Here is a 25435-nt window from a genome sequence, read left to right as displayed (position 1 = left end):
TCATCAAACCTCAGGATCAAATATAATTTAACAATAAAGCAAAGGGGAGGTTGGTCTGTTGACCTCTAAGGTGCCATTTAGATTTAAATCATAGGATACTATTGTAGTTGCATAAGGGTAAGATAATAAACATCTGTAGCAAGAGGAATAGAACTAATCTGTGCAGCCTTGCTAAGATTCATTTGATAACTCTGAGTTGGGTAAGGTGCAGGGATGGTGGGAGTCCTAAATTATTACACATTATGCCCTTTCACATACTCTGGTGCACAGCCATATTGGACTTCCCTTATTTTTCATGTACAACATCCTGTCTTCCTAATCAACTTTTTTTTTCTATTGTATTATATCATCTTTTTGGCTCTATTGTCCTCATTTCTGGACATATTGTCCTTGTTTCTGGACATATTGTCCTCCTTTTTTACCTCTACCACTTAGAACATCTACTTCAACACTTAGCCCAAGTGCCACCTTTTTCATTTACTGATCTCCTGCCCTGCAATTGTATCTGCATAAATATATGCATATCTCCCTTGATAAGATGTAAGGTCCTTGAAAGCAGGAGTTGTTTCATTTATGTCTCTGTATCCCTGTACCTTGCACATAGTAGGCACTTAATGAATGTTTGTTAAATGATCAAAATTTTCTCATGTGTAAAAGGGAGAGGATAGTGTAGGTATTCTTTAGGTTGTCTTTCAGTTATAACAGTCTCTGAACTCACAAATTATTTTTTCAATGTCTTCATGAATTCAAGATATGAGTTTAGATCCATTAAGAATTCAGCTGTCTGTGTTTTAACAGGTCAAGCCTTTTCTATGTCAATCTTACCCATAAATTCAGTCACTTTTTGTGATGCCAAGAGCAAACACTTTTAGCTTTCTTGAGATAAAGACAGGCCAGAGGGAGGTGAAGAAGAGTGGGAGAGCACAAGAATGAGTACCCCAAGATCTTTAAAGATCCCAGTGATCCATCAAGCTCAGAGTACTTAAGACATTTAGCATTTAGACAAAGATTCAGTCCAATTTATTCCTTTGCTACTAGGTAGCATATGCTAAACAAATAATATTCAGATGATCAGGAAAAGAAGAATTAAATAACAAAGTAAATCCATTAAAATGAATGATATTTTCTTCAGAATGCTACATTGTTGATGTTGGTTTCAAGGCTACTAGTTCAAGGAGCAGTGTTCTCTTCCAAAACTAAGTGTGTTCTTTTCACGTAATCTTAATCAATTTTGAGTGGCACTGTGAAACAATATCCCAGACTTTATTCTTTGCTAACCTATTTGCTTTCTTTTTACAATGCCAGTTTCATTTGGAAGAGTATTCTATACCGTGTGTTGTTATTTTGTTTTTATATAGTACCTAAGGATGGCATTTTAAATACAAATTTCATATGTATGTATACACACAGATAAAAACATGACACCTCTAACAATTTGTTGTTTTTCTTTGTTTTCTGAATTAGGCACAAGTCACATGACCTTGCCCCATGTTTCTATGTGGAGCATTGTGCTCATTGTAATTAGAATTGCATTAGGCAACCAGTTTCCTAATTAGATAATGTCATTATTGGTGCCATATTTCAGTTGTAATATATTAGAGAATTAATTTTTGTAAAGCAAAAGTACTATATCCAAGTCAAATGAGTAAATTCATTATCTAGAAGAGAATGAAATTTCACATTTTAATATATATTTTCTTTTTAAATATTTTGTTTATATCTTTTTAAAACTAACTTTTATTCCCTCGTGACCTTTCCTCATCCTCTATTCAGAGAACATCCCTTGTAAGAAAGAATAAGAAAAATAGAAGAAAAAACAAGTCAATAGTATTAGCTTTCATGAGATTGTTAATAATTTGCAGTTGACCATTTATCCATTAGGTAGTGTCTCTTGTCTTCTATAGTTGTATTAGTTTCCTATATATCTTGGATATCCTACCCTTATCATGGAGAGCTGATATGAATATTCATCTCTCTGAGCCCATCAGCAGCTTCCCATATTTTAGTTGCGTTGGTTTTGTTGCATTGAAAGATTTTCAATTTAATGTAATCTTTTAAAAAATTTATTAATATTTTCTGTATCTTACATCATCATAGTTATTCCAAGTAATTTTCCTCCTCTCATTCCTAGAGAACCATCCCATATGATAGTGATTTTTTTTTAAGAGGGAAAAATCAGCATAACTGACCGATATACAGAAAAAATACAAAAACCTGTGGTTTATAATAGCTGTAGAATTCCCACCTCCATGAAGAGGTAGGTTAGGAGTATTTTTCTCATGTCTCTTCACTCAGGTTCTACTTGATCTTTATAATTTTGTTAAATTTACTTTTAATTTTTGGGGGGTATAGTCTTTCCATTTACATTGTTGTAGTCACTGGGTATATTGTTGGCTCCACTTCACTCTGCATCAGTTCATCTTTACATGATTCTTTTGTATTCATCACACAGATCATTTCTTCCAGCACAGTTATATTTAGAATTTGATTTGGGTAAAAATTCAAATTACAATGATTTTTCTCCTTTTTAAACAGAAATATCTGAAAAATCAGGTATTCACTAATACATTACTGTGTGAGCGAGTAGAAATTGCATCCTTGTGATGCACCCTGTATTTGTATTCTTTTTAAATGAGTACTACATAATATAAGGATATTTTATTGCTTTTCGCACATATAAAAATACATGATTATCCTTGTGCATGAACAAGATATTATAATACTAGTGAAAGTAAATTAAATGATAATAAGGGATGAGTAATAAAGCCAGATAAGGGGAAAATAATGGAGGAGGGGCTATAAACTCTGACAAATCTACTTGAGTTATTCAAGATATATATTGATAGCCATGCTGCCTGCTTACTTAGTTGGCATTTAGCTGAAGGGAAAGTCATTTATTGAAATGGCAGCAGAGCCTGGTATTTTTCAGGGTTTCTCCTTTCCTTAAACTCTCCAATAAAGAATCTGCGTTACTAGCTTCTTGGATTGCAGAATTTGTGGGATTATGACAAGGATTGACTGTTTATAATGGAAGATAAGAGTTTTTACTGATTTTACCCCAAAATTAGAAACAAAAATTGAAGTATTAATCATCTGGTTGAAGTGGGAATTTCAGTAGGAATAACATTTAAATCATTTATAAAGAGGCTGTTTGGATGAAATAACATTCATTTTCAAAAATCTTTCTTTCAAATCATTATCTTCTTTTTCCCCTCTGCTTCTGAAATATTTTAAAAATATACACCTCTAATCTTTCCTCTCTTAACTTTCACCTCTCTTTGCCAATGGCTAATGCACACATTTTGCCTTCAATTTGTAAAAGATGCACAACTATCTCTGTGACCCACAGACATAATGTTTCCTATGTTCAGAACTGGCAAGTAGTAAAGCTGTAGGAGATGACATTATTCTATAAGTTCTCCAAAGAAGGTAAATTAATCAACTCTGCTGTGTAGACAGCTGCTACCTGCATGCTGTCTGCAAAGAGTGAGTTTCAAACTTGAATTTTAACAGTGAGCAACAGTGATACATCAGAGTTAAAAGCTTCCCTTGGGAGAAGCTGTGTTGCTGAGAAAAATGTAAAGAGAAGCAATTGAACATTTCCAGTGTTGAATTTGTTGTTAGTAGAAATAAGAGAAGAGGATGGGAGCTAGTCTAATGCTTATTTATGGCTTTCCTCCATTGGACATAAAGCCATAGATTGCCAGAACATTAGCCCAGCAGTGTTGGTTAGTGTAAAGAGCACAGTAGTTAGAGTCAATGGACATGGTTTTGAGTGCTGATAACATGCCTGGCACCTGGATCAGCTGGGTCAGTCACTCTGGCCTTCCGTCTCTTCAAATGCAAAATGACAGGTTTGGACTAATGACCCAAAGTCCTCTCCAGCTCTAACCCTGTTATCCTATATAATGCAGAGTAAAGTCCATTTTCTTGATTTTAATACTTTGGGCCTCTATTTTTTTAATTAATTTTTTTTTCGGGGCAGTGGGGGTTAAGTGACTTGCCCAAGGTCACACAGCTAGTAAGTGTCAAGTGTCTGAGGCCGGATTTGAACTCAGGAACTCTTGAATCCAGGGCTGGTGCTTTATCCACTGGGCCACCTAGCCGCCCCCCTCTAAATATTTTTTAATTGATAGGGTACTTTCATGTGGTGCCTCAAAAGCACAGGAGTGTGAAACTATGGAGAGATTTAATTTTGTTCTTTTAAACATTTTTTTTCTTTTAGTATTCCTGAAAGGTGTCAGTTTGAGATAGAGAGACCCTTACAGGCAGTGTATTTGTATTCTTAGTCCAAAGACCTGGATTCAAATGCTATTGCTGTTACTTACTACTTTGGGGACTTAGAGCAATCCACTTTACCTCTGTGGGGCCTCAGTGACCTCAGATGTAAAATGAGAAAGCTGGGTTGGATGATCCATCTATCTTTTCTCTTATTCCAGTTCTAGGTCTTTTCTTTTATTCTGATTCTAAGCATAGGGCTTAACTTTCAAATTCTAATTCATTTTAAATTTAAGCCATAGGTCTTCAAATTTTTTCTTCTGTCTTTATGCTGGGTATGTCAACCCAAAAGCAAAAAAGAGAATGTTTGTGGATACAGACCTCATGTCTGTACTCCCACCCTTTGATTCCTGTAGACAAAGGAATTGTAATAGTACAAGATGCTCTGACTTTAACTTAACTTCAAAACAACCACGACTTAATTTACACATAACACCCTTGGGCTGATACATAACATGATTTTAATTCCTTGAACCTAATTCCTTAAAACAACTAATGACAGTAGAAACTATAATTATATAATAAGATAGCTGTTAGGGGGCAGATCATAGTGAGAGAAAGGCATGAGATAGGATGAGTTCAGTTAAGATGACACACGTAGGAAAGGATTGAGAACTGACAATAAGAAATGTAAATGGAGCTCAATAAATAGTCCAGTCAATAATAAGGAGAACTGGTTCCTGTGTAATGACTTGTTCACTTTCTGGGTCATAAAGTTCATGGTATATCATCCTATATTACTCCCTCTTCTCTGTCCTCCCTATACTTCCTAACCACTATTTGTCATCCATGTTGAACCATGGATCCCCATTTTGAAACGTTGGATGGCATAGTCCTCATTTCTTTCTATGGCTAATAATAGGTTTGATGATTTCCATATTCCTTATGGTTATGACTATACAGTATATAATAGTGGATCATTAAATAGAGTTAATAATGAGCAAACACTTGTTTGCAGCTATCCTTAGCCTTTGAAACTTGGTCTTTTGTGGCCTCATAATTGGTCTAATTTATATTGGATGTCTTACCATCTACAAACTCAGCATACCAAATATAGTGACACTCCTTTCCCCCTAAATCTACATTGAGCCTTCTCCCCTCCTCCTCTCCTAACCTCACTTCACTTAAATGATTTTGCCCACTATCATCTTCCTGTAGCACATGGAAAGGTTGCCCTTTTCCTTGCCAAGTTAATACTTTATTCCCGTGATTCTCTTCCATCTCATCTTTTCCAGCAGATCATCTCAATGATCTCTACTCTCTTACTCCAGTTGCCTTAAAAACATCTGAGGCCATCTCTTGTCATCCTGATGTATATCTTGCCACTGAACTCAGATGGCTCTGGAGGAGAGAGTGAGGTTGGTGATGTTGGTGATGTTGTACAGTCCTCCCTCATTTAAATCCAATTCATTGCAAGTCATGACATTTGTCATGGTTCTTTTTGAGAAGGAAGGACAAACAACAATAGTCTCCTTTGTTGCATTTTAATGCAGGTCATACCTTCTAACCATGCTCCTAAAGGTCTGTCCTAGGCCTTCTTTTTTCCCTCCTGAGAGTTCTTAACCCGGGGTCCACAAACTTGTTTTAAAAATATTTTATAACTGTATTTCAGTAAAATGTTTCTCTCCTTGTTAGCCTTTGTGTTTTACCTATCCAAAAACATGATTCTGAATAGGGGTCTATAGGCTTCACCGAATTGTCATATAACTTCCCTATAACTGTCAAGGGGTCCCATGATCCTCCTAGTCCTAAGGTCTTGCAACCTTGATTTCATCCACAATTCTTCCCTCACATTCATCCCGCAGTCTATCTGTTGCCAAATTTTGTCATTTCTGCCATCAGAGTATCTCTTGTATATGTCCCCTTCTCTCCACTCATACAGCCACTACCCTGATACAGTCCCTTGTCACCTTGTGCCCAGCCTATTTTAATTGCCCTTTGGTTGATTTCTCTGTCTCAACACCTCCCATTCCCTACCCCCACTCCAGTGCATCTTCCACTCACCCAACAATGTGATTTTCCTAAAGTGCAGGTCTGACATGTCACAACACACACACACAGAGACACACAATATTAATTCTAGTAATTACTTCTTATTCTTATGATCAAAATAAAATTTTCTTCTTGGCTTTTGAAGCCCTTCACAAGCTGCTCACTTTCTACCTTCCTGGTCTTCTTTGGTTAACTTTCTAGTATTTCATGAACCATCAACACTAGCCTTCTTGCTCTTCTTCACACATGACATTCCATCTCTGTCCTCCATTTCTTGCATTGACTGTCCCTCACCCCATTCTTAGAATGATCTCCTTCCACAGCTCTACCTTTTGACTTCCTTCCAGACTCAGCTCAATGTCTACCTTATGTAGGGAGGGGGCCTTTTCCACGTCCCAACCCCCACCTCCCACCTCAAGTGCTATTGAGATTATTTACTGTTTGCCCTCTCTGTATCTTGTATGTACATGATTGTTTGCATGTTGGTTTCCTCATTAGAATGTGAGCTCCTTGAAAGCAAGGTAGTGATTTTGCCTTAGCACAGTACCGGGCACATACTAAGTGCTGCTTAGATCTTTGTGGACTGACTGATGGTAATATTCCTGTTATAGTCACTTCTGTCCTCCTAAATAAAAAGGTTTTTAATTTTGGGATTAATCTCAACTTGTCCCTTTCCTTCCACTCTACACCCTATTTTCTTCTCAGTTGTGAAATCTTATCGATTTGACCTTCATATCTCTTGTATCCCTCCCCTTCTCTCAGTGCCCACCCTCAGGCCCTCGTCATCCTTCACTGAAACTGTTTTAATAGCTTTCTAATTCACCCCTCTATCCCCAAAGACATACACACCTCCCCTTATCTATCTTTTCTAAATCCTGTCTTTTTAAGCTGTGGTCGTGTAACTGAATGTGGGGAGTTGCAAAAAATTTGGGAGCCAGAAAAGGTTATGTATACCTATTTTATATACTTATATACTGAGGTCGCAAAAAAATTGATCATGCAAAAAGGGGTCACGAGTAGAAAAAGTTTTAAGAAGTCCTATTCTAAACTATCCATTATGCATCTATTAAAATAGTCCTCGTAAGATGCAGGGGTATGAATATGTCACTTACCTGCTCTGAGCTCATTAATGGTCCCTCATCACCTCTAAGATAAAATAGACTGCTCAGCCTGGCATTTAAAGCTGTCCACAATTTGGTTCCAACCCAATTTCATATTGCGCCCCTTTACAATTCAACATTTTAATCAAATTGGACAAGTTGTTTACCAGACATAGTGTTCCATCTCCCACCTCCATCTCTTCACCCAAATTGTCCCTCTTGTTTTTATTCCACATCTCTACCATTTTGGAGTCCTCTGACTTCAGGAGTCAGCTCAGGTGCCATCTCCATGACATCTTCCCTGATTTGCTTCTTAACTCTTCAGAATACCCTATATTAACACACACAGACTCTGTCTGTTCTGTCTCTGTCTGTGTCTCTGTCTCTCTCTTTCCAGCAACCGGAACTCAGCTCTAACACAAATCTAACTCAAAGCCTTGTACATTGTTGTACTTATTGATTCTTTTTTTTTTTTTTACATGACTTTTTTGTTTTTGTTTTTCTTGGGCAATGAGGGTTAAGTGACTTGCCCAGGGTCACACAGCTAGTAAGTGTCAAGTGTCTGAGGCCGGATTTGAACTTAGGTCATCCTGAATCCAGGGCCAGTGCTCTATCCACTGCGCCACCTAGCTGTCCCCTTATTGATTCTTGAAGTAAATTCTTAGGCTGCTTTCCCAACCGAAAAAGAAAAAAGGAGGCCAGGGCTTCTAGTTTAAAGGTGAGGGGGAAATCTCAGGCTTTAATTCCTTTAGATTTTTTTCAGACTTGAGGCACACTCAAGGCTCATCTAGGAGAAACCATTAACCCAGAATTGGGTGAGAAGTAGAGTTTTCAAAGTCCCAGGCAAGAGTAAGAGGAGATTAAGATGCTTCACTTTTTAAAACAAGAAATAATTTCAATTTCCCTGGAGACAAGATAACTTTGAAGAATTATACTTTGGTAATAAACTTAAAGTAGTCAGCAAAGATTAATTATGCAGTTAAATAGTTAAAACATTTGTAATTATAAACAAATAAGGTTTGCAAGTATGATAGGATTGAAGAGTCTTAAAAAGCCATATTTCACATGCAGAAATGCACATGCAGTTCTAAGTTTTTACACACACACAAACATACATAATTCTATTTAGTATCCTTAGTACAGAAAAATGAGCAACACATTTAGTCAGTGCTTTTCTGTTCTCAGAGCCAATAGCTGTGGTTAAGAGGAATTTTTAGTAGTCTCTTCTCATACTAGGGAACCAGGCTTAGCAAATGCTTTCATGTGCTGTGATTTTGAATCTCCAGGCTTTAGTACTTCAAGATGTGTTTGGTTACTCCTTCCACCAATATCAGTTATGCTTTGTTTGCATCTATAAGAGTAAATGGGACATTATCTATGTCAAAATACATTCGACTTGGATGGCTGCTTTTTATTGCCAAATAAACATGCTGCCTATTCTCAGTTATAGAATCCTATACTTTATAGTTGGAAGGGAATTATAGTGGTTAGGGATCATCTACTCCATGCCCTTCATTTTACAGAATAGAAAACTGAGGCCTAGAAAGCATGTGGTACACCCATGATTTCCACACCTACTCAGAAACAGTATACAAAATATAACTCAACTTTACTGACATGTAAGCCTATGTCTATGAAAAAAGCAATGATTTTATAGTCAAAAGACCTGGGTTCTAATAATATCTCTGGCAGGTTAATAACTATGACCATGAGTGAACCAGTTAGCATCTCTGACTTAGTTTCTCATGAGTAAAATGAGATGATAATATTTACCCTACCCAGTCGGGGTGTTGTGAAAAAAAAAGTGTCCTGCAAACTTTAAAGCACCATAGTAGTATTATATCTGTTACACCTCACTGATTCACTTATTGGATTATCTGTATCAATAGCTTTCTTGTCAGCTGTGAATTCATAAAATTATATTTATATTAATATCAAGAAACCTATAATTAGAGGAAATTCTTTAAATAACCAGATAATTATATAGTATATTCCAGAGCAAGATATAAACTTTTAAAAATTATCTGTTACTATTACCTTCAGCTTACTTGGGAAATGAGAGTTGAGTATATTTTGAATTGTATGTACATGATGAAAATCAGGGTCTTTCCTTTATCCTGATGGAAATACATTTAAAATTATTGGAGTGTTTAAGGGGAAATTAATGGTAAGGGAACATGTAACCAAACTGTCCTGAAATAGACAATTCTCTGTTTTTCAGAAATTAACTTGTAATATATATATATATATCAGTTAGGAGTTGTCCCTTAACTTCTTGTGTACCAGGCAGTTTTTTTTTGGCGGGGGGGTGTTTGTTTTTGTGGGGCAAATGAGGGTTAAGTGATTTGCCCAGGGTCACACAGCTAGTGTCAAGTGTCTTAGGTCAGATTTGAACTCAGGTCCTCCTGAATCCAGGGCTGGTGTTTTATCCACTGTGCCACCTAGCTGCCCCCAAGGCAGTTCTTCATGACTATCAATTGCAGAATATTTGATGGTCTACATTTTAGTGTGACTTTCTGTGAGTTCCCTATACTGATCAAATCAAGGATCCAGATGAAAACATGAAAAAAATGACTTAAAGAAAGTTCAGAGGATTACCACCAAAATTACTGATGTTTGAGTAAATAACCCTGATGAAGAATAAATAGAGGGGGACAGCATTTATTAAGCATTTGTTTTGTGCAGAGTATTTGGTAAATACAGGGAATACAATGGAAAAGTAAGACAGGTCTTTTCCCCACGAAGCTCATCTTTTAATGGGGTAGACAGTAAAAATAGAAGGTTTCAGCTTCAATTTGGATGGAAGGATCCCATTGTCCTTGGGATGCATCAACAAAGCAGACTGGAACATCACCTTTTTAATGTAATTTCTGCTGATAAAATCCTATCTTTTTTATGTTGGGCCATGTGACAATACCAGGACTTTTGGTGGCAGGAACTATATTTTTCTGGGTCTTCAGGTGCTATGGCAGGAACAGCTGTCAGATTGCATCTCCAAAAGGCTTGCTTTATAAGATGATAGTGTCAGGAACTGCATGGAAAGTAGTGATCTTCCCAAGGTTTTTGATTCAGGATCCCTAGACTGTCTTCCTTGGAGTCTGAGGAACAGTGGTACTCAAAGTGTTGATGATAGTTTGATTTGCCTAGCACATACTCTTTCCTGCCTCTCTGTCAAGATGCCAGGTGACTGGCTTCCCTACTTTATGGGTGGTAGTTGGTGAAGAATGCTAAGGTAACTTTATTTAGCCTAGAGATGACTATAAAAATAGATATATTAAGTAAAAACTTATTAGTGTTTTCACTGAAAAGGGGGCTTGAAAGTGATAGCTTAAAATTGCTAAGGAAGAAATTGTTAGCATAAATAATAGCAAGAATTTCTCCAATATAAATTTTGAGACATATCAGCAAAAGATGTTGAACTCTTCTAGATTTTTTTTTTTGTAAAGAATAGACTGTTAGACTATCTCTGTGGTAGTAGTTTAAGGGTGGTTTTGTTCTGAGCCAGAAAAATGGGTTAGCTGACTTGGATTCCTTTTAGTCACAAAATATTTTTACCACTCCTTGACATCTCCACAAGAATATTAGAAGGCAAGGAAAATATATTAAAACTCACACTTACAGTTACTGCTTCTTGATAACAATCTCTGCTTATCAAGGATCAAATGAGATAACATGTAAAATGCTTGGCAAACCTTGAAGTACTATATATAAATGCTAGCTATTTTTATTTTATTTAATTTTAAAGTTTTATTGAAGTTTTGTTTTTATATTACAAACATTTACAAATTACTTCTACTTAATGAGAGTTCTTTTAGAATGAAATAAAACTCATTTGGAACCACATGCAGCATTTCATGTCTATAATAGCCACACCTACTTTAAAAACATTTAATAGAACTCTATTTTCTTCCTCCCACTCCCTACCCCATTGAAAAACAAATGTCTTGTAATGTGTGTTTATCTGTGTGTATATATATGTATATGTGTGTGTGTGTGTGTGTATTTAAGCAAAATAAGTTTTGTCTTTCTCATCTCTGTTAGAATGTTTCATCAGCTGTCCTCTGTAATCATGAATAGTTGTTATATTGATCATAGTTCTTACAGCTTTCAAAATTGTTCACTTTCACATTATCACATAAATTATTGTCATGATTTCTGTTTGTTTGATCCATTAGTTTATAAAAGTCCTCAAAACTGTTCATTTTTGTAATATTGATGTTACAGTATAAATTGTTCTTCTGGTTCTATTAACTTCACTCTGCTTCAGTTCATATAAGTCTTCCATTTCTTTCTGAAAATGTTTCCCCATTTTCACATACCACAACTTATTCAGCCATTCTTCATTTTTTGGTCATACTCTAACTTTCTAGGGTTTGTTTTTGTTTTTTGTTTGTTCATTTTTTTTTTGTTTTGTGTTTTGTTTTGTTTGTTACAACAGAAAAGGCTACCATGAATATTTTTGTTGATTAAAAAAAACAAACAGTCTTTTCTTCTTTGATCTCTTTGGGTATAGGCCGATCAGTGGTATAAATGGATTAAAAGATATGAACTATCTCTCTATAATTCTGAATTGGTTTCCACAGTGGAAAGTCCACCAATGGTTCATCATTGAGCCTGCTTTCCCACAGCCTCTATAATGTTTAACATTTACCTTTTTTTTGGTCATGTTTGCCACTCTGAAGGGTGAGAGGCATAATCTCAGAATTTAATTTTTACTTCCCTAATTTGTAGTAATTTGGACTTTTTAAAAAATATGTCCATCTAGAGACTGAGTTTTTCCTCTTGACAAATTGTCTCTTCATATCCTTAGACTGTTAATTGGGGAAAGGCTCTTTTTTTAAAATAAATTTGAATGAGTGTCCTATATGTCTTAGAAATAAGACCTTTACCAGAAAAATTTGTTGTAAAGATTTCCCCATTTGTTTCCATTTTATTCTTTGCTTTATTAGATTTTTTTGGTACAAAACCTTTAAATTTTGTAATCAGAATTATCCATCTTATCTTCTGTAGTCATCTCCATCCCTTGTTTGGTCATGAATTTTTCTTCTATCCATGGATCTGATTTTTTCCCCTTTTTCTACAATTTCTTTATGATATGACTTTTTATATATGTTACGTACTGTTCTCATTTGAAGCTTCTCTTTGCCTACACTATTGAGTTGTTATTCTAAATTGTAATTCTTCTATACTGCTATTGAGTTTTCCTAGTAGTTTTTTTTTTCAATTAGTGGGTCCCAATCCCAGTAGTTGGGTGTTTGTTTTTTTATCAAATACTAGCCTACTAGTTACATTATTTTCTGTGTGTTGTATCAGTTTCATAGATTGAGCTCTATATTGTTTAACTAGTACCAAATTGTTTCAGTATTACTGGTTTATGGTATAATGTGAAATTTCGCACTGCCAGACCCTTTTTGTTCCTGTTTCTTTTTATTATTTCTTTTAAGAGTCTTGACACTTTCCCCCTCTATATAAATTTCATATGTTTTTAAAAAATTTTATGAACTAAGCCCTTGGAAGTTTGATATGGCATTGAATAAATAAATAACTACAGGGGCGGCTAGGTGGCTCAGTGGATAAAGCACCGGCCCTGGAGTCAGGAAGACCTGAGTTCAAATCCAACCTCAGACACTTAACACTTACTAGCTGTGTGACCCTGGGCAAGTCACTTAACCCTAATTGCCTCACTAAAAATAAATAAATAAATAAATAAATAAATAAATAAATAAATAAATAAATAAATAAATAAATAACTACAGAATATATAAAATACTTCAGAGGCTACCTCCTAAAATATACACAAGAACTATATAGGCATAACTACAAACAACTGTTTACAGAAATAAATAAATAATTGAAAAAACATTAATTTTTCTGAGGTAAGATAAAGATAACAATATTACTTAAATTTATTTATTTATTCAGTGCCATATCAATGCCAAGTAAGAGTCAAGACTCTTAAATTTCTTTTTCTATCTCTTACTGTTGGATTTTATTGGTACTACATAGAAATGCCAAGATTTGTATGCATTTATTTTATATCTTGTTAGTTTATTGAAGTTATTAGGTGTTTCAATTAATTTTTTAAGTCTATTCTTTAGGATCCTTTAATTATACCATCATCACATCCTAGCGTCTTAGAACTAAGATTTCTTTTTAAGTATAGAATGACATTAGATTGAAACAACATTGGCTTTTGAATTAAAGATTTTATGATTCCATTCCTTAGTATGGTATCCCTTTTCCCAATCACAAGCAATTATTGGGACTTAATTTCACCTATCTAAATAGCTTGGTAATTTAGACATTGCATAAAGGGTACACACAGATGGGCTAGCTGTCTACATAGCTGTTCTTTTTTGTATATACTTAAGTAATAAAATATTTATACAGTTTGGTAAGGTAATTCTACAACCTAGGTTGATACAACAGCTGTATTGCCTTTCCCCATGTGGCCTGATTCTCTTTTTAATCTTCTGTTTTCTGCAATTGAAGATTTATGAAAGCATGTGGTTCATATAGCAGCAGGTAATATTAAATTAACACATTAAAGTCCCTTAAATTAACACAGTAAAGAGAAAAGTATTCAGCTAAGCCTTCTTATTCTTCTGTATTTCCAAAGTCTTAGAAATATTTTTATATAGTCTGCATTGTAGAGCTTTATAAACACCACATGTTAAATCTTGTATCATTCTGTCAGATCTGTAAACTCATCTCAGCTTTAAATTACTTATTCTTAGAAAACTGAAATATTTTGAATTTGAGATACTTTGCATTTTGACATAGCTTGATACGAAATAATCTAGTAGTAGCTGGATACGTTTCCAATCACAGTTTCTTTTTTATGTAAAACTTATGAATGCTGATTTTCTTCAACAGGCTATTGAAACAGAGATTAGTTAAAGTTTTCTTGGGCTAAAGATAGTTTGTTAATTGTTTTTCAATTACCTTGTCAGCTGAGAATATTAATGTGGCATATATGTTTGTTTGTTTGTTTCTAGGTGCTCCTGATCCAACAGCGGGTGCTAGTATAGATGATGAAAACTGCTGGCACTTAGATGAAGAGCAGGTTCAAGAACAGGTTAAACTCTTCCTTTCCCAGGGTGGGTACCATGGATCAGGGAAGCAACTTAACTTACTCTTTGCAAAGGTAAGGGTTTTACCAAAAAAAACTACACACATATTCTAATAAACATTTCTGGTGGCATTCACACAATGGTGTGTTAGTTTTTTTTATCAATATAGGCTCAGAGTCATTGATGATCCTGAGAAATTGTTAGATTTCAACCCAGACGTTAATTTGCTGGATGACCTCATTAAGACAGGACATTTTTGTCTTAGCTCCTCATCTACACAATTATGATCGAAATCATGAGTTCATTATCATTGTCTCAGTTTTTCATTGTCAGTATGCCAATGTTGGTATGCTTTTCATAGGTATAGATAGCAGCTCATTGTTGTTTTCTCATCCTCTATATTTCTTGTCCTTAATGTCCCCTAAATTCTTCACGGGGGATCGGCTTAAGGCTCTTTAAATCTTTCTCTTTTACCATTTTCTGTAGCTCAGTTATCTGTCTTTTATCTCTTGCCCTCACTCTATTACTTGCCCACTTCCTTTTCAGATTATACATTTTCTGGAGATTACTTTTGTTGTTATTATCATATGTGCTGTGCTTAATTTTTAAAGTAATGTTTTATTGAGTGATTTCATATTTATGTAGAAATGCAGCACATATTTTAATAAGCATTGCTTTTCTGTCCCAAGTTATCTTGCTAGAAATTTTTTATTGTATTTCCCCCCCACACTATTAAAAAAGAAGTAAAAATGACATTTGTTCTTCCATGAAAAATGTATGTGTTGGAAAGACAATTTCTTTTAAAAATTCATTAATGGCTTACATCATACTCATTTCACTCTTGTAGAAAGTTTATTGTTGTACCATGCTCCAAGAGAGAGCAACTGGAAAACATTCTTTCTAATACTGCTGAAATAGTAAATTCTACCTCCTTTTTCATTGGATTAAAAACATTGTCATTGGAATTGCAACTAAATTTATTTATAGAAAATGAGCAACTTCATTTCCTTGATAAATTTGGTTATATGTATTACTTGTATTTATAGTTAAGATGATTAAAGCCATTTTTTTATTCCATAGAAATGTAGTAAATTCTTTTCAGACATGGGCATGGAATGGGGTTATTAAGGTTAATCCAACATTCTAATTAATAGATATATTTAAACAGCAAGGAATTATTAATCTTCAGGGAATTAAAGTATAGTAAAATATACCTATATTTTAATAAGAGTATACTGAAAATAATCATCTTTCTTTGCTAATCCAGAAAGAGTTTCAGTGATCTTCCAGGGCATAAGAATTGTTCTGCAAATCAGTTGTCATTAGTTTTAGATTTTGTAAAGTATTGCTTTTAGATAGTTGTGGTTAATATGGCTAATTGTAGAGAAGATACCGTACTTGCATATGTTAACTTGAGCCCTTTGGGTAGAAAACAGTAGGAAGACAAATCCTTTGACATCTTGATTACATATCTAGACAATCAGTACATTTGGATTTAAAAATCGGCAAGATGAGTATCTACTTCTTTGTTTTGTCCCGAGAAAGAACTTATTTTCCACAGTAATAATTCTCAGCGTTTACTGGGCCATTCTTGTTATCCGACAGGTGTATCTATTTTTCTTGATTTATAAAACCCACACTCTGTGTAGACTTGGCCCTTTGAGGGTTCATCATGCTCTTGGTAGTTGCCTGGACGTGGACAACAGACTCCTGTGCATTTTTGACAGGATGCCCATCATTTTCCCCTGGAGGGGAAGCTGTTGAGATAGAAGTGATTTCAAAATCCATACAAAACTCTTATTGTCAACCAGTTGGAGGGGCTCTTCACCCCATGGCTCCCTGAAGTCAACTCAGGGAAATCTTACCCATAAGGGTTCCATCCTGAAGCAATTTCTCTGTTACCTTCACTTTCAAGAACTTATGCTCATGTCTGAGGAATCCGTTGCATCAAACATTTGCCTTTTCCCTCTCTACCTCTCCTACATAGAGAGTAAGCCTTTAACAAAAATTCTCCTTTCTCTCCTATTGTTTTTCATTGATAAGGAAACTAGTGTACAACTGAGCTGCAGAGTTGTTGAATACATGACAGTATTCTCCACATTCCTAAAATGGATAAATTAAGCCTGATGTTCTCAGCCAAGATGTTTTCTGAGGTTCTTATATTACCTTTTATTAATGTGGAGTATGGGTATGGGAGAATGCAAAGGAAGAGAAGATGCTTATAGTAGAGGCCACCCTAGGCTTGTCTAAGTCAGGGATTCATAATTTTAGTCATGTTAAGTCAGGTAAAATTGTTTTTGCAATGGCAAATGGGAGAAGTTGAGAAGACTAGTCCATAAGGTCTTTTGCTCTGCACTAAAATGATTCATGAGCTAAAATTATGAATCCCTGACTTAGACAAGCCTAGGGTGGCCTCTACTATAAGCATCTTCTCTTCCTTTGCATTCTCCCATACCCATACTCCACATTAATAAAAGGTAATATAAGTGATGAGACTTTCTGAATTTAACTAGGCCAATTTTTAGGCAGCAGACATAGAATTTAGCACCTAGTCCTCTACTTAACACTTTTCTGACTGCTGTAGGATGCATGTTTTCTACTAGCATAGCCTGTAAGAACCTGTAGGGTCCTACATACTACTTTAGAAGACTTTAGTATAAAGGCTTTAAAAGGAAATATCATGAGTGAACTCTTAATTGAAACCAGGATCAGAAGTGTCAACTCTGGGCCTGGAAACAGACTTCCTAGAGAATCTTCTTGGGTAGCATTTTAACTTCAGCCTTCGAAATGAGGACTTAACCATTTGGAGAGTCAGCATATCACTATGTCCTTTATATTAGCATGGGAAAGAGCAGGCTGTCATAAAGACCCTTTGCCACATCTCAACAATTAGTGGAATCATACTGAAACTTGGCCTTAGTAAAATTATATACTCAAAAATCTGCATTTGCTGCTATACTTCTTTTTTTGTGGTTTGCTGAAGCATGAATCACATAGTTGCTGTTATATGCACATTATAAATATGAACTATATAAAGTGTACTAATCTTGAAGGATGCAGGTTCTTTTTGAGTGTTGCTTTCAAAACAATGAATTTTTGTTGAATGGGTGAAATAGTTTATTCTTTTGTCCTTGTCCAAATTTGTAGAACAAAATATAAACCAAATAGTTCTGTATGCAAGTTGTTCTGATATACTTTAATCAGCTTATACATACATATCGATTATGTGTTAGGCACTGTGTGAGGTTCTGGAGATGCAAAGACAAAGATGAAACTAGCCCTGTCCTCAAGGAGCTTAGAGTATACTAGTGGGAAATAACATGTCTTCAGATAAGTAAATGTGCAATAGATACAGAGCATTTTGGAGTTGGAGAGCACTGATAGGTGCTCCGTTATGTTCTCAGTGGAAGAGTTAGTGCAAAGCTTTATTTTTTTTAAAAAAAGAAATTAGTCTTCCTTTTGGTGGTGTTTTTCTTGCAAATTTATTTGTAAGTGTCCTGTTTTCCTTAGGTGAGAGAGATGTTGAAGATGAGGGACTCGAATGGCGCTCGAATGTTGACATTGATAACAGAGCAGTTCATGGCTGACCCCCGTCTCTCACTTTGGAGGCAACAAGGCACTGCAATGACTGACAAGTATAGGCAGCTCTGGGACGAACTTGGTAAATATGATATTCTACAACAATTACAGTTGAATCTCTTATATATTATGAACACTGGGAGAGTTGAACATTTCAAGGTCAGGATTATGTAGATCTTCCTGTTGTTAACTCAAGTCTTAGCTGTTTGGTCAAGAGAATGACAGTAATGTGAATTTTGTGGTGGTATTTGGCAGGGAATAAAATTGGCTTAGAAATCTCCTTCTTTACAATTCAGTTTTCACATACCTCAGAGAAAGTAAGCATTTAACTTCAAAATATGCCTTGTAGCTAATGGTGTTGCTGATGGAGAATGATTCCAAATTTTAAAAAAATTGAAATCAATTCAGTTGTTTTAATTTTCAATTCTTAATTTTTTTCTAACAAAATAAACTGTATTTAATAAGAATTTTCATTGAGCTATTGCTAACTTAGATTATTTTGGTCTTAGGTATTGAAAGGAGTCAATGAATTTTAGTTGTTGATTTCACAAATCCTTGAAGGCGTTGGTGATATGTTAGAGGTTATGAGTCTGAAAAGTCTGCTAGCCATTTTCTATAAGAAAAATATTAAGCTGTTGATGGAAATTGAGGGAATCTTATAATGTGGTTTTTCATCATTTGAGAAATAAAGAACTGATACGGATTGTGTTGGCTAGTGCTAGATCCCATTGGTTTTTTCCCCCTAAATATCACATATCCCGGAATCTTTAGCATACTGAATAGTCAAGAAACGTACCATTTAAATTACTTAAAATAGTCAACCACTTATATGTACTTTGAAGGATCTTTTCATAGTTAGGAAACTTATTCAGCTTTCTGAAATAGAAATGTTATTCCACTAAAAATCAGTAAATGATGTTTTATATACACAGTGAAGCCAAGATCTCACCAATTTGGGGATTCCTTTTAATAGTGAAGCTTATAATCCATCCATGTCTTATCTTGCTGTGCCTCTCTTGTTCATATCCTCCCATATATGCTTTCCCCCTCCCCCATATATGCTTTTCAGGAGATCCACAAATTTTACTGAAACATTTTAGAAAACTGTGCATTGCATAGGAAACAGTATAGTATTTGCTCTCTTCCTCTGATGTTTCTCTCTTGCCATATGAATGGTCTTTCTTTTTCCAAATGTGTATCACATTTTTGTGCTGTCTTGTGCACAAGTTATTGTTGGTAACAAGCTACGTGCAGCCCTTTAACACTATCTTTCTGTTCCAACACCCATGATTTTGATTCTTCAGAGATTGTGGTATTAAGTGAACCACAGCCATATAGTTTCACTGGGGGAATGTTGTTGTAAAAAAGGTGGAGTTTTGTTTCAGCAAGCATCTTGAAAGAGTTAAAAGTGATGAACAATTTCCAAAATGCTGTTCAACCTGCTTTCTTGGTCCAGTAATAATCAAACCACCACCTCATATACTTTGAGTATACTCTTAAATATACTTCGTAAATCATATACTCATAGTACTTTAAGATTTATAGAGTGCTTTGTTCACAACTCCTCTGTGAGGTCAGTAATATAATAATTATTATGCCAATTTTAGATATAGGCAACTGCGACTCTGAGAGGTTGATATTTGCCTATGAGCACACAACTAATAAATCTCAGAGATAGCACTGAATTCAGGTTCCCTGATTCCACACGAAGTGTTGTCTGTTAAACAATTCAATGTACTTGTCCATCCAGAAATATACCTTTTGGCTTTTATCCCATACATATCTTCTTCGTCTTTTCTGTAGCTTCCCATATTGTTGACTACCCTCTCTTCCTAGTCCTATATTTCTTTGACTTCCATACACTGTTTTCCTGGTTCTCCCTCTTACCTGTTTGACTGCTTTTTTTTTTTTTTTACTGTGCTTTTATCTATCTCCTTTATCCTTAAATCACCCAGGAGAGATCCTCTTTCCTTTTCTATCCACATGTATTCTTTTATAGAGCCTTTCTTGATTCCCCCAAGTTGTCAGTGCTATCTCCCTCCTAAATTTTTCTTGTACTTGTTTCTATGAATGTTGTATCCTCTCCCGGTATAATGAGTTCCTGGAGGTTAGGGACTGTTTCTTTCATAAGTCTTTGTATCCCTAGAGCCTAGCATAGTACCTTGGACAGAATAAGTACTTAATAAATATTTGTTGACTTGAATTGAACTGGAAAACAGTCATTCTTCATCCACTTAGATTTTCCTTTGTGTGAATTATTAGATTGAATCCTTTTGAAAGGTTGTGAAACAAAGGTTCTGTAGCATTCCTGGACTCGATACAATCAACATAACGTCATTTATAATAAACAAGAGCGTGTGGATGACCTCAGCATCTGTATGGCTTGCCCTTATCATTTTGACTATCAGATGAATGTCTTCCACAATAGCAGCAAACACTTTTTTTGGCAAGCACATATCATCCCATTTAATGTTTTAATTGATATTGACAATCAGAAGATAATTAAGCAAAGTTATTTGCTGATTGAGGTAGTTTGGGTACTTTTTTTTACATCTTCATTGCGGCATTTACTTTCTAGTAATTAAACTTCTGTACAAGATATTGCTAAACAATGTCAATGTCTTTTCCTTTCTCCATTTCCCATTTTTTCATGTAAATAACTTGTTTGAATAGATAGTTAGTACTGTTGTACCTATTCACAATTCCTTTGTGAATTTGTTATTGTGGCCATGTGACCTTGGGTGAATCACTTAACCTCTGATATTTTCTTTACATATAAAACAGGGCTAATAATACCTGTAGTACTTACCTTATATGTTTGTTGTGAATATTAAATGAAATGATTTGTGTAAAGTACTTTGTAAACTTTAAAAGCACTGTTTAAATATCTGTGGTTGCAGCTGCCATTTTAATATTTGCTCTAACAAATCTATTGTCTGCCTATTTGGAGAAAGCTGATTCAGAAATAACTTCCACATTATAGTAACTGGTTGTTTCTTCTCTGTTAAAATGTAGGTTTAAAAAAATTTTGTGTGATATTATTCATAGTGTACCATATCAAGCACCATCCAACTTTTACTTTAAAAAAAATTAGTTATCTTTTGGTTTTTGACCCCCTCCCCCAATTTTTGTTTCTGAATGCTTTTCTCCTCCTTCATTCTCCCAGAGAGCATTCCCTTACTAAAAAGAAAAAGAATTTTTTTAAAGGGAAGATATAATCAGTTTGGCAAAATTAACCAACATATCAAAAAAAAAAAAGCATAGCATCATATACAGAATTCCACACATAAAATCCCATGCCTTTGCAAAGATCGGGGTGGAAGCCTCCTTCTGCCATCTATTCTTTAGGGCCAACCCTGGTCTTAAGAAACCAGCTTGGCTAGAACAAGAAGGCTTCCTGAGGGAGAGATAGGGGCATCTTTTACCAGGAAGGTCAAACCACTGCTACTACATTGACTTCTGTCTACCTTCAGACTTAAGTTGTGATAGCCTAAGACCCTTCCTAGGACCCTGCTGTTCTTAAGAACCGCAAGAATAGCAGTGCCTCCCTCCTCACTGTCCCCCCCCCAACTACCAACCCTTCTTCCATCCTATCCTGAGCAGCCATTGTTGACAGGGGCAGCTTGTGTGAAGAAGGAGCCCACTATTCCTGCCACCAGCAGCTGCCAGTCCACTGCCATTCATCAGGCCATGCAAATTAGCCTGACTAGCGCATCACACATCCCGAGGGGGTGATGGGGTGACCTATGCTAGGTGGGTCAGAGCACCACCATCCTAGACATAGTCCCTGGAAAAACAGTGGTCCTCCTGAGCCATCAGCCAGAGGAGCAACCCTTGTAGAGGGGCCGTTTGGCAACAGCTTTTGCTGATGTTGCAGCTCCTACCTCCTTTCCAGTTGTGACAACTGAAGACCTGGGAGAAAAGTTATCAAAGTCCTTGGTACTTGTCAGGTGGCTCAATGAAAGAAACAAATATGGTTTTATCAATAGACGTGACATTAAAGGAGATGCATTACATCTTCTTTGCTGATACCCTCTAAGAACCACTGGATTTGCTGCCAGAAGCTCATATAGGATTTTTGTTTGTTTGTTTGTTTGTTTTTTGTTTTTTTTTAGATGAGGCAATTGGGGTTAAGTGACTTGCCCAGAGTCACACAGCTAGTAAGTGTTAAGTGTCTGAGGCCGGATTTGAACTCAGGTCCTCCTGAAATCCAGGGCCGGTCCTCTATCCACTGCATCACCTAGCTGCCCCTATAGGGTTGTTTTTCTATCACCCTCATAGGCCAACTTTTCCATTTGTGTCCCAACACTTAGCACTGTACTTTTCATATAAGTGTTTGACAGATACTTCATTTTTGTTCATTATAGTTTTGTAACATTGCATTTCATTTGTTTTGTTGATATTTGTCCCCATTGTTGATTTATATAGTCATTGTGTTTGGTATTTTTCTACTTTTGTTTACCTCACTTAACATCAAGCCATACCTCTTCTTCCCATGTACAAGGTGAGATGACCCTTCAGCTATCAGAAGGGAAACAGCAATCAAACGAGATAATATTTATAAAGTGCTTGGGAATGTGGCTGGCACATAGTAGGGACTACACAAATGTTTGTTCCCTTCTGTTTTCCCATTGACTTAGATTGTACATCTTAATGAGATCTTCCTGGCATTTATCTCCTCTTCACCCTCTGGCGTAGATGTTGGCATACAGCCTGCATTCATCTTCATTGTGGTCTTGTCACTTTACCATACACCTCTAAAGTGAGAGAAAATAGTCATCACATATGAAAGGGTGTTTATTGTTCAGATCTTAATAAAAGCCAAATGTGCAGTGTTGGTACTGATTCTTGCTGTAGGTGAAACCAGAATGTAATTGGTTTTTGTTTTCTGCTGGACAGTGAGGGTTAAGTGACTTGCCCAGGGTCACACAGCTAGTAAGTGTCAAGTGTCTGGGACTGGATCTGAACTCAGGTCCTCCAGAATCCAGGACTAGTGCTTTATCTACTGTACTACCTAGCTGCCCGGAGAATGTAATTGGAAGTTGAAACTATGGAACAACAGCCACTAATGTTTCTCCTTATAGAGGTAAAGGACTTAGCCAGCCATTTGCACCACACCTGTTATGTATGTGGTCATATCACTTCTGTGAGAAAAATTACTTCTTTTAAATATGTGTGTGTGTGTATTTCCCAATTACTTGCAAACAAATTTTTAACATTAATTTTTTAAAATGTTGAGTTCCAAACTCTTTCTCTCTCCCACTGTTCCCCCATCCCTTGAGAAGGCAAGTAATGTAATATTGATTATGCATCTGAAGTCATGTAAAACATGTTTCCATAACAGTCATATTGCAAAAGAAAGCTCACACATACAAACAAGAACAAAAAACGTTTATTTTTCTTTACTTTTTGGGGGGAGGGCAGGGCAATGAGGGTTAAGTGACTTGCCCAAGGTCACACAGCTAGTAAGTATCAAGTGTCTGAGGCTGGATTTGGACTCAGGTCCTCATGAATCCAGGGCCAGTGCTTTATCCACTGTGCCACCTAGCTGCCCCCTAGAAAGTTTAAAAAGTATGCTTCAGTCGGCACTCAGAGTTCATCCATTCTCTCTCTCTCTCTGAAGGTTGATAACATTTTTCATCATGGATCCTTTAGCATTGTCTTAGATCATTGTCTTGATCAAAGCATCTAAACCGTTCACAGTTGATCATCCTTATAGCAATATTGTTACTGTGTACAATGTTGTCCTGGTTCTGCATACTTCACTTTGCACCAGTTCATATAAGTCTTCCCAGCTTTTTCTGAAACCATCCTATTCATCATTTTTTAAAAAATAAATTTATCCTTTATTTTAATTGGTTTCTAAAATTTAAGTTCCAAATTCTCTCCCTCTCTCCTACCCCTACCATACCCATTGAGAAGGCAAGAAAAGCGATATGAGTCATATGTGTGAAATCTAGAAAAACATTTCCATATTAGCCATGTTGCAAAAAAAGAAAAAAGAAAAAAGGAAAAGAATTATGCTCCAATCTGCACTCAGATTTCATCAATACTGTCTCTGAAGGTAGATAGCATTTTTTATTATGAGTTCTTTGGAATTGTCTTTATCAGAATAGCTAAGTCAAAAACAGGTGATCATTATACAGTTTTGCTGTTATTGTATACAATATTTTCTTCATTTTGCTTACTTAACTTTACATCAGTTCATGTAAGTCCAGGCTTTTCTGAATCCATTGTGCCTGTCATTTCTTTTAGCTGAATAGTATTCCATCACAGTTATATACCATAACTTGTTCAACCATTCCCCAATCAATGGTTATCCACTCAGTTTCTAATTCTTTGCCACCACAAAGAGAGCTGCTATAAATATTTTTCTACAAATACGTCCTTTTCATTTTTCTTTGATTTCTTTGGGATAGAAACCTATTTATGGTATTGCTGAGTCAGAGAGTATGCAGTTTTATTATGTTTTGGGCAAAATTCCAAATTGTTCTGCAGAGTGATCGACCCAGTTCATAATTCCACCAATAGTGCATCAGTATCCTTATTTTTCCCATATCTCCTCCAGCATTTGTCATTAATTATTTCGTCACGTTAGCCAACCTGATGGGTATGAAGTGGTATCTCAGAATTGTTTTCATTTGCATTTCTCAAATCAATACTGATCCAGAACATTTTTTCATGTGCCTTTTGATCACTTTAATTTCTTCTGAAAATTACCTGTTCATATAATTTGTTCATTTATCAGTTGGGGAATGGCTCTTTTTATAAATTTGGCTCAATTCCTTATACATTTGAGAAATGAGGCCTTTATCAGAGAAATGTGTAATTTTGTTTCTGCAAAAACTTAAAATTTCACGTAATCAAAATTATCTATTTTACTTCCTGTGATTCTCTCTTTCTCTCCTTTGGTCCTAAACTCTTCCCTCATCTATAGATCTGATAAATACATTGGAAAAATGATTTTTGATTGAATGTATAGATCATTTACAACACACTATTCAGAACCCCAGAAATCAACATCTGCCCAGGGAACAATTTCTTGACCTTAGATCCTGAAGTGCTACTTATGTCATCTCTTTTAGGGTATCTTTTTGTTTATTTTGTTCATTTTTTGAGTTGGGTATAAAATGTCAGGAAAAGTTCTTGATTATAGAGCCAGGTATAGATACCATATAATTCATAGACTCCTAGTTCTAGAAGAGACTTTAGTCCAATCTCTTCCCTATAGATGAGGAAAAGAAAGGGTGGGGGATGGGGGGAGGCTTAAGCTTGAAGAATAGAATGAGAAAGAATTTGCAGTCCTATATGAGGAAATAGAGTTGCTGAGATTTCATTTAATAAATATTAAGTTCACAAATTGGCTTTGATTGCAAAGTTTTATTTCTGATTTGCTGAAACCATGAATTAATG

The 25435-nt window shown here is 35.6% G+C and overlaps 1 protein-coding gene across 1 annotated transcript in view; it reads left to right on the top strand.

Annotated features, from left to right (window-relative positions):
• ZSWIM6 (zinc finger SWIM-type containing 6) overlaps window positions 1-25435 on the top strand; it is a 223795-nt gene that overhangs the window by 154369 nt on the left and 43991 nt on the right. The window contains exons 3-4 of the mRNA XM_043977642.1: window positions 14369-14517; window positions 17954-18104. Of these exons, the coding sequence (XP_043833577.1) occupies window positions 14369-14517; window positions 17954-18104 (300 nt within the window). The remainder of the gene's footprint in view (window positions 1-14368; window positions 14518-17953; window positions 18105-25435) is intronic.

This window comes from Dromiciops gliroides, chromosome 1 (assembly GCF_019393635.1).
Source record: "Dromiciops gliroides isolate mDroGli1 chromosome 1, mDroGli1.pri, whole genome shotgun sequence".
NCBI lineage: Eukaryota > Metazoa > Chordata > Mammalia > Microbiotheria > Microbiotheriidae > Dromiciops > Dromiciops gliroides.
The sequence above is the reverse complement of the archived record's forward strand: the minus strand, read 5'-3'. Positions and strand labels throughout refer to the sequence as shown.